The sequence below is a fragment of the Solea senegalensis genome, linkage group LG8, assembly GCF_019176455.1.
Source record: "Solea senegalensis isolate Sse05_10M linkage group LG8, IFAPA_SoseM_1, whole genome shotgun sequence".
NCBI classification, from domain to species: Eukaryota; Metazoa; Chordata; class Actinopteri; order Pleuronectiformes; family Soleidae; genus Solea; species Solea senegalensis.
In genome coordinates, this window is record NC_058028.1 from 17811425 (window position 1) to 17824586 (window position 13162).

The following is a 13162-nucleotide window of genomic DNA, read 5'->3' on the forward strand; positions in this document are numbered from 1 at the left end:
ATTTATTTAATCAAATGACATAATATAAATTGAGCAACTTTGATCAATGGGCGGCCAGTAAATTAGCCGGGTTTCTTTTCACAGAGCCAGTGGGTGTTGTTCACAGTTCAGCAAATCTTCACAGCACTACTTTTTTTTAATTAAGATCAAGATGAAGATTTTCACGCCAAGATGCATCACATTATACAATTTTCTCCTCCCTTATGGTTTAAGAAGAACACTGTATATGATAAATATATTATTGTATGACAGGTGTTGGATGAGCAATGCATTTAAGAGGTTCTTTAACTATTCATGATATCATTTTGGTCTAAGACAAGACCTGGGCTTGCACATGTCTTTCTTGGAGACACTCACTTTACTTAATTTTTCTACTGAGAGACTGCTGAACAAGATTTATTCAATAATAAACAAAGATGCTGTAAGTCTTGTTTTGTGGGTCAACAGGTTTACATCTTTACAATTGCTCTTTCTTTGCCTGAACATGCTTTTTGTCTTGAGCCCTGGATTAATCCAGTTGCTCTTGGTTTGGACAGTTGTTTCTGGACTTTTTGTTGCTCTTTCTGTTTTCCTTACCCGTTTGCTTCTGTTTTTACTTTGTGCCTGGTTTTCTGTTCCTTGTTTCCTGTTTTATTTTTGTACTTTTTCCTTATTAAGTTTGACTTCCTGTACTGGCTTCCCTGTGGATTGTCTGCCCCACACTAATTTGATTCACCGGTGTCTTATAATTCCTGCCTCTCGAGTGTATATAGAGCTTGTTTAGACTGCAGCCCAAATAGAATTTGTAAGAATTCCACCAGCGATGCTTGGTGGAATCGTGTGGTGGGGACGTTTGATGATGCAATATGGCACTCAAATTTCCAAATGCGAGAAAAGACATTCAGCATTACCCCATTGTGTTTTCCACTGTGTTGATTGTTTAATGTGCCTCCAATTAACCTACGTCTCTGCGGATCTATGTCAACTTCGAAGGAGACACTATGAAATCCTGTGTGAGCGACCACGAGGTTCAGATTGAAACGGATCTGTAAAAATCTGATCAGAGTCGCATTCGAAAACCGCCTAGGTATAGTGTTTGAATGAGATTGTGTTTTTTTACCTGTCCAAAAAAGTCAAGCTAGATACATTCTTGATCCGATTTGGGCTGCAGTCTAAACAAGGCCTTGGTCTCTTTGCTCCCCAGTGTCTGTGTTGGTTCATTTTTTTTGTTTTATTGTTCACTTTATTTGCTGTATCCCTACTCCCTGTGTTTTAAAGTGTTTCTGTTTGTGTTCAGCTTGTTGCCTTTTTGTTAGTTTCTTAATTTATCTCATTTGTTAATTCTTTTGACAGACATGGCACTTTTGTCACACAGAACACCATCGCTGTTTTTCTTGGTAGGTATCTTTTAAGGTCACAGAAGAAACTTTTTGAAACTGAGGCTTACTCTCTGTTGCTGTTCATCCTCTGCTCTGCACAGTCTCCATTTACATCCGTGTCTGTCTACAGAAAAATAAAAAGAATGGTGAATGAGACAGCACGATTAAGACGGTAACAAAGGACGTGCGGTTGCCTGTGAGGTCTTGTGTGACTTTACTCCCTGCTTGCTCTGTCTAGATTCGATATGCAAGTTCATGCAGGTAAAACATTTCTGTTAGAATAAAATGCAGCAGTTTGTCTCACCTCATCCTGGACATCTATGACAAGGCACGATTCAGGTGTGGTAATCTGAGCCTGAGCCTTGCCCCTGCTGACAGGGACAGCAAACAATGATGCATAGTAGAGACGGAAATCTTCCTCCTGAGCTATAAACACAGACACACAGACACACGCATCAAGATGGGGAAAGAGGGAGAGAGTCCTGTTGAGTGTTTCAATATGAGTAAAGCACTTGCACAGTAATGTCACAGTGAGAAGAAAAATGTGATAATTCATTCCACCAGGGAGATTATGTTTTTGCCCATGTATGTCTGGTCGTCTGTCTGTGGGTTATGGCCCAGGAAAAAGATGACATTTCAGTAATTCCGTCTTAAGGCCACCAATAGATTTGTTGTTTTAGCAATGCTTAAATAACCGTAAAGTATAATGACTTCTCAATCACTTAATTGGAACACAGGAGACATGTATGGAGTTTTAATCTAAAATAATTCTGAAAAAACAACAACCCATAAACAAGCTTCTACAGGTTGAAGTATTCAGTGTGACCTGCCCTTAGACTAATTAATATTATTGGTTAAACATGTGTTTGTCCTACAATTTCATGTCGAAAAATACCTGCTGTGAAAATCAACTAAATCCAAATACCAATGATCGCAGATTTTGACAGACAAAAAAACAACAACAACACTTTCATTCCAATTGCAGCACGGTGCATTAAAACCAGTGGAAGCTGAGCTTCAATGGATCTCTATGGCAGAATGTATAAATAACTGGGCCTGAAATGAGCTTCCCCTGTTTCAAAAACCAGCAACTAAAGCATTGTGTATGCCTTGATAGCAGCAAGGAAATGTGTGCTCTTATCCTTTCTTATTCCTGGGATCATAGGCCATGGAATCACAGAAAGCTCTACACTTGGGTCTTTAGTAATTTATAATCTCGTTTCACTTGAAAGATGTTGTCCGTGTATCAGGGGAATGAAAGTGGAGGATCACACTACACAAGGAGGACACTACACTGCTGCTGAGCAAATGACAGTAGATGTGTGCCGTTGTCCACAGTACATCTATGGCTAAGTGATTATCCATGTGAATTTCGGTTCACATGGTTATTTAGGTACATACAGACCTATAATATTAAAAATCTTATTATTATCAGTCTGTGTTTTTCCTGAATCTGTCTTTTACCACTTCAAATTGCCTGTGTATGACTCCCCTCTCTATCTTTTCTCTCACAAACAATCCTCACCAAATGGGTCTGACAGATCAGGAACATTAGAATTTAAAACAAGGGAGTGCTCCTGACATGACGCCAGAAAGTGGCTTCTCGTCATTCATCATTCATGGACACACACATCGCCTGCTTTCATATTTAAAGGCAGGGGAGGAGAAGAAATGCTGCAACCTGTTGTAATTGGCACGTGGTGGGAAAGTTTGGAACAGGTGGCAGGAATATTTTATCAGCTACCATACAGCTCTGCATTTCCCAAAGACACAGCTGTCTTCCTCTCATTTACATATCACTAAAACAATTAAATATCAATTATTAAATCGTGAGCAGCCTCACAGCAAGAAGGTTGCTGGTCTGCTTCCAAGCCCGGGCCTTTCTGTATGAAGTTTGCACATTCTCCCTGTGTGTGTGCGTGCGTCTCCTCCCACAGTCCAAAAACATGCAGAGGTTAATTTGACATTCTAAATTGACCGTAGGTTCAGAAACAGTGACTACAGATTAAGGAACACACTGTCAACATACTGGTGTAATGTTGGGTTCTGAATTAATGTTAAGTCAATGAGAATTTTGCAAAAGAAAAAAGGAATAAGAATCAAACCAGCAAATGGTCCAGTGAATAAGTGAATTTAAGTGACATGCTGTATGGGATAGGCCAAGATGGGGGAAGATGATCTGCTGTGGCGACCCATAAAGGAAAGAGCCAAGAGAAGAACAAGAAGAAGAAGAAAAAGAAGAAGAGGAGACTCGCAGATTGTACACTGTGTACTAGGGCTTGCTCAATTAATTGGGAAAATAATCAAAATCCCAAAACGACAATGCAGTTGCAAGATTTAAATTGAAAGACATTGAAATTATCGGCTATAGATAAAATATATGACAAAACAGCATTCTGATGAAACTCCACGGTGCTGTAGGAAATCCCTGGGCCCAAAATCTGACTCTTTAGATGCGAAACAATTTTTAATTTCCTCTATAATGTTGAATCGTCATGATTTTAATAGACCTATTTTTTTTGTACAGCTCTACTGTATGATCTCTTGTGTGATGTGGGAATTTCAACAGGGAGAAAACAGGATGATTTTAATGTAATGTATGTATTGAAGGCATTATTAAAATTGGATAGTGGGGCAGAAAAAAAAAAAAGAAAAGATAAAAGTGGAAAGATGCTTATACTGTATATAAACGTTAAGATACTTATCTTAGGCACATATCTATCGGCTGGTAAAAAGGTTGAAACTGATACTGGGTTTAGAGTTCAGGATTAAATCCTGCCTTTCTTTTCAATCTAAAAAAGAGACCATTTGCTTCCACTTTCATGAGGTTTATCATCAATGTATGATCACTCATCACTCCCTGTTTGCTATAAGCGTGTTGGTTGGAATTCTAAAAGACTAAAACATTGGCGTATATTAATTTACAAAGTTATTCTCGGTCTTCTCCCCTCCCACTTGACATTTATCAATCAGTGGAGCTTCTGGATTCTATCAGCTTCGTTCCCAGGATTATCTCTCCCTGTCTGTCCCAAGGGTCCGAACTGAATTGGGGGAAAAAGGCTTTTGTGTTTGCTGCTCCCTTTGCTTGGAATGAACTGCAGAAAGATTTGAAACTTGCTTGGTCTCACGGGATGTTTTTCGGAGAATGTCTTGCAGGCAGACACATCCAGTCTGTAGATGTTCTTGCTAATTTATTGTGTTTTTATGATTCTGTGGGCCTTGGTGATTGTGATCCTGAAAATTGCATAATTTGATTATTTTACATTTTTGTATAGTATGTATGGCTGCTGACTGTCTGTAACCTTGTTGTACTTTGTTTGGAACTGTGCTGTTGCCTGTCTTGGCCAGGGCACACTTGAAAAATACATTTTTAATCTCAATGTAATTTTTTTGTTAACCATATCTGATTTATTGGAGCATTTTAAAATATGCACCTGATACTTCTAAGCTACAAGGACTCTCTAGTGACAAAGAAATATTAATCCAAACTCCAATTTCCAAATGTGTGGGGTTTCTTTATATAAAACGTTTTTCTTTAGGCAGCAAAGGGAACCATTTTGACCTTAAAGAAAGTATTTAAGAGGTTTGGGAAAGAGGGGAAGCAAAGACGTGCAGCTCTTAACAAGTCTGGAATTGCTGTGGCTGATTGAAGTGATAAGAGGCAGTTGACAGAGTCTGATGGTTTGGATAGGGACAGACAAAGCTGCTCTACTTCACTCCTGACGGCCGGGACAGTCCCCCCGACTGATGAGCTCCATGCCATGAGTTCAAGACTAGAGGTCGACCTATAACCGATAACACCGCCCACCACCACCACCACCACCCCCCATCCCGCCAAGCTCCTTTTCTTACCCAAGCAGAGTGTAACCTGTCAGGCATGAGCTGCCTCCAACAACCCTACCCACACAATCACAGCCAGTGATTACACATCACACCACCACGGATGGATGACCAAGCACTGATTCCTCAAACCCACTGAGAGGGAGAAGTTTTTGCTATTGTGCATGTGTGTGTGTGTGTGTGTACAGTATGTGAGTGCATGCAGTTCTTTCTATTCTGCCCTTGTTTTATCTGAGAGTCTGTTTATGTTAGGCATCATAAAGGTGGAGTGTGCAGCACGATACCAATGCTAACATCCTGATTTAGCGCGACACGGTGTTCATGCACATACAGACATGTGTACATAATGCAACTGTGTGCACGCATGTGCATTACCTGTCAGGCCGACCTCCTCCTCTGTGTCGAGTTCAGGTCGTGACTTTGAATCTGCAGCCAAAGTCGACGAAGGCACGTATGTTTCAATTGGTGTTCTGTAAACAAAATAAATACATAAATAAATAAATACTGCATTCAATAAAAAATTAAACATAAAGATCACTGGGTTGATATCAAAAATTAAATATGATCCAGAAACCTAGCATATAACAAGAATGCCTCACTAACCACATAATGTATTCACTAAAAGAAGCAATAACAGTTCACCTGAATCATGTTGTGGGCTGCACAATATTTGTAAGAATTGAATCGCAACATCAATTATATCATCCACCTCAGTCTGTCAGGGTGAGGGCAGGCCCTATGCAGACGTCTGGGGTGCATCCCAAAAATCTGTGAACCCTTGGAGCATGCATGTCAAAATATTCAAATGGAATGGAAGGTGGGATCAGGAAGGCATATATCAAACTGGATCCTTATTTAGTATGAATGAAACTGGGCATGTATGCATGAGCAGAATGGGGGATCAGCTGCCGACAAAAAGGGGAAAAAAAGGAGACCTAGATTCTGCTGTAGCTCCACTGAAACAGTGAAACTACGACCAATGCTCTCCACCACTATCACGTCTAATCTTGGCAAACTCAATGAGACCTCAAACCTGGTCTCTCATGATGTTTGTATTTTCTGTAATATAATCCCAAGAGTACATTCATTTTGACGCTTACACCCCGTCTTCTCTCAGTACCATCCATCCACAATTGTTCTCCTCACACACAGCACTTTACATGCAGACGTCTCACTAGCCTTGGGCTGTTTGCATTTAGGCTATTTCCAGTGCACAGCAAGAAGAAACATGTTGGATTTTTTCCTCCTCTCATCTTACATGTTTACCTATACAGAACATACACACATATATATACATATATATAACTATACATATATATATATATATATACATACATATATATATATATATATATATACATACATACATATATATATATATATATATATATATATATATATATATATATACACATATATATATACATATAATATGTGCCACACTAGTCTGCACCCTGTAAGGTAAAGACTCTCTGAAAGTGAAACGTGAAATACAGATTTACTACTTAGATGCTAATTAGAGACTCATTTTTTAGTATTGACAGGATGGAACATTGTTACATTATGTAAAATACATGATCTCTAATTTACACTGTTTCAATTCCAGGAAAGATACTTTACTTTTTGAAGAAAACATCTCTTAGACAGATGGGAATACTTTTGACACCCCATGCAATAAAACAAAATAAAAGCAAGAGAAAGGGTTTTGACAGAGATGGGTCTTCCAATGGGACCACTGTTGCTGCTAAATTTGCTATATATGTGGACAAAGGTTAACTCAATCAAATCTGACATTTTGTGCCAAAAGTGCTTCATGGAAGCCATCACATATATAATAGATATTTTGACCTTATTTCAACCAAAGCCTTTGTACTCAAAGTTGAGACTGTGAGAACAGGTCAGATCAGTTGCTTTTGATCAGTTGTCCAAAACAATTAACAACTTGACAACCTACAATATCTCTGGAGAGACTATGGACAAATATTGGTCAAGACACAAAGGAAATTAGGACATCTTGTTATGTATCTATACTTCTAACCTTTTAGCAACTAGCACCAGATCTTCGACTTGTTTCCTTTTAAATATCCTCCAAGTGGAATCAGGGCTTGGTAAAAAAATGCAAAATGTCATCACCTCAAAAGCCCACGTCTTTGAATGATTTTTAAGGTGTTTTACCTGCTGCCTTAAAGCAAACATGTTGCTGTTTTGCTTGCATGCCTCTTTTATAATGCTACTTTCATATATTGCATTTAGCAGTTACCTCCTGGCAACTCAGGTATGAATACTCACTCATAACCTTTTCTGCGGATGCAAATTAAAAATTGGAGACTCTATTTTTCTTAACTAATGGCTCTGCCCTTATTTGCCCTTTTCTTTTACAACCATGACGCCACCATTATTACTCATTGGAATTGCATTCATTAAGACAATAAAGGCTCAATGGCCTTTATAAGACGTGTGGTTGGTGCATGCAGACAACGGTGGCTCACTGAATGTCTGTCTTTTACCTTTTCCTGGTCTATATTATGTCTAAAATCAGCAGAGTGCACGTCTTGTTGGGAATCTGTAAACTGAAGTCCTTTTTGCTTATGACTCCAACACCACATCAAACGTGTACAGGTGCACTCAGATCAGGTCTTACAGACCGGGCCAGTTCAGATCTCGGTTCTATTCCTGTGCAGCCTTTCAGGGTTCATTGTCTCAACCACAAAATGAAAAAGCAAATATTCACTTACCCCACCAAAACTGCTAAACCAGCTCATGAAACCAGTCGGATGCCCCTCGCCCCCAAAAGGTCTGTGGCTTGCTTTCTGCAACCTCCAGGCCACCCACAAATCTAACATGGGGATAGAGTTTATGACCCTGATATAGCTACACATTTTGAGCTGGTTCTTTCCTCCTCCACACCACCTCCCTCCTTCACTCTCTTTCCTATAATTATAGATCCTTGTTAAAATTCAACCTCTCACTCTTTCTCCCTACCATCCATCCAGCCAGCCAGTCTCTCTGTCTCTCCATTAAGCTCTGCCACCATCATTGCTGCAGGCTTATTGCACTCTAGATTGGGTCTCTGGTCTATTCCACAGTTAAAGGCTGCTACAGCTGGGGACTTCCATTCCAGCTCAGGCAGTCAGCAGGCCTAAAACTTCACTCTGCTCCACTCTCCTCCAGCCTGCTCTCCAGTGGGCTACTCAGCCCAAAAGGAGCTGCTTAAATAAAGGACTGTAATAATGGGACCTGCTGAAGCCAGGCCCTCAGGCAGTCAACTGCACAATAAGTGCTGAGAAACTGCTTTGTACACTGGTGGGTTATGTAGGATGACCACAGGCGGGAATGTGTGGTGGCAATAGGAGATATGTGTGTGTGTGTGTGTGTGTGTGTGTGTGTGTGAGATGTGAAAACTGTGTGTGCGCACATTGGCCTATTTCTGTCTCCAGCAATTGAAGTAGCATGATTAGATGTGTGAAATGTGATGAGGCAAGCCTGATGTTCCCAGCAGTACAAGAAGTAACCTCACTTTGTCACTAAGTGACTTCTCTATGTGCGAGGTCAATAGTTAGAATGTTCACTCCAACTGTCTTATGCACAGAGAGATGATTGTAAGGGTGACAAGTGGCACAGTTTTGCAATGATTAAAAACACGGAAAATAAAGATAAATATAAGCTGAAATGGTTTCCAAATGGTTATTGCATTTACTTCACTGGCAACTTCATCCTGGAATTGGTAACAAACTATAAAGTTGACACAGAGCTTCACATCAACACTGCGTCTATTTTATCCATCTGACAAAAGTATACTTTTGGCTCTTTTGCTAATTAGGGACAGTATTTGAAAAGAGATGTAAGAAAGGGGAGAGTTTCACTGTTTTACTGTTTACAATCAATAAATTAGTAGCGGAAGAAGATGAGTAAGTGAGTCGAAATATTATATTCATTGGTCTATGTTTGTCTGAGAAGCCAAATAAAATGTTTAAAAGTTTAACAACTGAAAACTTTGGGGCACAATTTTGTTGAAGTGAGATCTGCAGTTGAAGCTCAGCTGCTAATATTAGCAAGAATGGTATTCTAATTGCAAATGGTCATCCTGTCCTCAGGAATCTGGTCCTCTGGCCTGAGTTTGCCAAAGTTTGGTCTGGAGTCTAAACTTGACAAACTCTGTGAAAAGACTTAAGGTGCTGAATGCTGAATATATATGTACAAAGAATTCTTACTTACCAATGGCAAATATCAAAGGTAAAAGTGGAATAATCACCCTGTAAATTAGTAGTTAACAAAGACAAAGTAAGAACCCTAAGTTTGATGTATTGTTTAATAAACAAAAAAACCTTTATTGCTGCTATAAGAGCACAAAAATATAACTACACAATTGTGAGTTACCCAAAACCTAACAAAGGAAAGAACAATTTGTTGTCCGGCATACTGAGGAGGGATGAAGCACAATTCTCAAAGGATCTATTGCTTGAACCCCATGACAGAAGCCTCTACATGCTTTACAATATTTATGAGTGGTGCTCGCACATTGTTGTCTGTCTGTCTGTGTGTGTACCTGCGGTGCTTCTTGAGAAGCAATCTGTCTGTGTAGGTAAGGCTGTTTGGTGTAAACTCCACCCTGACAGGTATCCTCCCTTGTCCTTCCCCGCATCCTCGTCCTTCAACTTCTCTGTCTGCAGTGAGGTCAGCCTGGGTTGCTATAGCTGACACTAAAACTGAAGAAATGCAGGTGGAGGGCGATATCACAGAAAGTAACATTCATGTAAGAGGATGAAAATATAGCCAAAAGGAAAGAGCATGTCAGACGATGTAGACAGGGGAGCACAAAAACATCATCTGCCAGATTCTCAACACCTCCCCTAAAGAAGTGAGAAAACACCTTGTCACCACGTCAAGAGTGCCAAAACACAAACAGACAGGAGAGAGCCCCCTGGGAATAAGAAAGAGACGTATGCAATGCTAAGGGAACATAGTAAGAGCATGAGAGAAGAGGCAAAGATAGAGGTGAGAAAGAGAAATGTTATGATTGTGCTCCAGACACTTTGGCAGTCCACAGTGGCAGCATCAAATTGGGCAAGGTTGCCTTTGGCTTGACAGAAATAATTAGGGCTGGAGGGGTTAGCAGCAATTTGCAGAGCAGAGCAAAAGGAGAGAGGCGCAGAGCCTGCCCAAGCAGTAGAGCAGAGAAAATAGCAGGCCTAATAAAAAGCACAAACACCTAGACACATACACACAGAAAGCAGAATAATAATGCTAATAACACACGCACACATAACCCTGCACGTACAAACATGCACACACAGGATACGTGTGAAAAGCCATTACAAATTGCCTGACGCATCGGCGCTTGCACACATGCGCATACACACTCAGCTGAGGCGATTATTGCCGTGGTGTGGCGTTGGGCCACCCCGAATACTCTCTCATTATCTCAATATGCAACAGCCATGGATTAGTCTCCTACTGCAGTGGTAAGCACTTTCTGAATGACCTGAACAGTTCAGATCAGAGCAGAGACAGTGACAGGGGACGTGTGAAAGTGGAGGAGTGGGTGAAAATTGGATGAAAGAAGGAGAGAGGGAGACCCATAAAGAGAAAGACATAATGGATAAAAAATTGAGAGAAAATAATTACTCAAGTATCAATGTGTGCAGAAGTTCGAGTGAGAGTGAGAAGATGCTGCAGTGCCATATTTAGTTTGGATAATTATTTTTGTTCCACATGAAGAAATAAACAGCTAGGCAATCAAATCTGATTCTGGTTTTCTGTAACAAATCACACAGCACAGCCACAACACAATTCAATGGATTATATTGAATGGGTGATGGGAAAAAAAATAGTAAAAAAAAATATTGGGAGTTATTGAGGCTGAATGTGGAACTGTGGATGATTTATTGGCCCACCCTTCAACAATGGTCTAATCCTGTGTGTAAGTCTGAATGCCTTTGTCAATGCAGTTTACCTGGGCGAACAGGTATCCACATAGCAACCTCATTTTCCTCCATGCGGTCTCCAGCTTCATCATTTGTCTCTCCCCTCCACTGCCTGAGAGCCTCCTGGAAAGACCTTGCAGACTCTTCTTCATCATATTCTCCTCCTAGAAGGCAAGTGGGAAATCCCTTCTCAGCCTTGCTTTTCGGCTCAAATCCAAAATTGCTCTCCTCTGAATGATTCACAACCAACACCTGCAATGAAATTCACAAACATATTCTCACGTTATATAAAGATTAATTAAATGAAGTCCTGCTGAAGGGATTTCATGACCTGAAGAAGTATGAAGCAGGCGTGAACAACCGCTATTTCATGCAGACTACTTTATTGCTTTAATCCCATTATATTTCATGCTGATTAAATACGTCAGGAGTGTTTGATTAAACATAGGCTACTTACTTACATTTTAAGATGAATTTCATTAGGCTCTTTTATTTTCTGAAATCACTGAAGTGCCTGTGGACCAAAGATGCTTCAGAAGCAGATGTGGTCTCTGTAGCACATGATCGTGATGTGCAGGTCAATAACTCACAGAGACATTGCGTGCAACAGGCTGTGATTATCGACCACCTTACACCGACCAAAGTGGTGTGGAAGGAGCTGAGGTGAGGACTAACGCTAACACGTCAGGGGAGAACAGGTATTAAAAAACTCCTGAACCTTACATCACCACAGCTTGTTAACTTTTACATTCCAATGACAAAACACATGCCAAGTAATTAGTGTTTATGTGTGTAATATTAGTGTTTATATTAAAAATAAATGCTATTCCAAAACAAGGGATTATATTTACCTATGTCACACTGTGTGTAACTGTAGATGCTTTGACATACGAACTATGGACTATGTACAGAAATTAAATTTTTAAGGTACTGCAATTTATTGAACACCTGATTTTATTTTATTTGCCTTTTTATTTTATAATTACACAAAATGTATTTTTTAAGTTTTTATTTTTATATTTTACCCTGACACGGCAGGTTAAGTTGTCATGTGGAACCTTCATGATTTTCTGTTCCCCACGTTCACTTTTGGGGTGCCCACCCAGTATTTAAGGGTGTGTCTGCCCTCACCTCTCCCCTTCTGCTGCTGCATGTTGTGGGAGAGGTACGTGATGTGTGCTTGTGTGATATCTGTATTGTTTAGCATTGTCATTATCCTAATATGGAGATTATCATGCTAAATTTGACAAGCTGTACATGTTTATTTTATAGAGGGCACGTTTCCCTGTGTTTCACATGCTGATGGGAGTTTTCTTTCACTTGCCTTGTGTCAGGTATGTCGCCATGTGCTTTATTTTAATTTAATAATTGCCCTTCTGCTGCTGCATGTTGTGGGAGAGAGGGCACGGTTCCCTGTGTTTCACATGTTGATGGGAGTTTTCTTTCACTTGCCTTGTGTCAGAAATAAACGGAGACTGCCTCCAAAAGACATCCAGCGTACAGCGAATTCTTCACAACGCAGACCGCAAAACTACACCAGTTACATGTACACAGTTTTTTTTATAAATCACTAAAATCTTTTCACTGTAAAGCAAAAGTAAACAATGTCAAGTTTGTTTCAACACTGCCAGGCCAGTGTGTCCATATAAGCAAAGATGGTGGAGTTGATCACAAGAGGCTTTTAATGTCATTTTACTTTACCCTCTACACAGTGCGTTATTCATTTATTTGTTGATAAATTAGTCCATTGCATGACATTTCAAATGCTGCAGGGACATACAAGAGCAAGGACAAACATGTCTTTACAATTTGCACTCAGGCAAGTTGGCCTGTGACCTTGACTTGACCTTTTTTGACAAATCATTACAAAGTAATGTGGTAGAAAATGGATGGATGGATGGATGGAGAAAATGTATCTCAGTAGTAGCTAAATTATTAATATAACTTTCAAGATAGGGTTCATCAGAAGTAACATTTCTAAAGTGATTTAAGATGTTGCATACTGTTACCAGCTGTGGATCACTGGCTAGAGGAGAGTAA

At 39.9% G+C, this 13162-nt stretch overlaps 1 protein-coding gene across 4 annotated transcripts in view; it reads right to left on the reverse strand.

Annotated features, from left to right (window-relative positions):
- Nucleotides 1–13162, reverse strand: part of zbbx (zinc finger, B-box domain containing) — a 52809-nt gene that overhangs the window by 16636 nt on the left and 23011 nt on the right. For all 4 annotated transcript variants that reach the window (XM_044032046.1, XM_044032049.1, XM_044032050.1 and 1 more), the window contains 5 exons: nucleotides 11152–11374; nucleotides 9745–9904; nucleotides 5574–5668; nucleotides 1663–1784; nucleotides 1427–1482 (listed from right to left, as the gene is read on the reverse strand). In XM_044032046.1, coding sequence (XP_043887981.1) covers nucleotides 1427–1482; nucleotides 1663–1784; nucleotides 5574–5668; nucleotides 9745–9904; nucleotides 11152–11374 — 656 coding nt within the window. The remainder of the gene's footprint in view (nucleotides 1–1426; nucleotides 1483–1662; nucleotides 1785–5573; nucleotides 5669–9744; nucleotides 9905–11151; nucleotides 11375–13162) is intronic.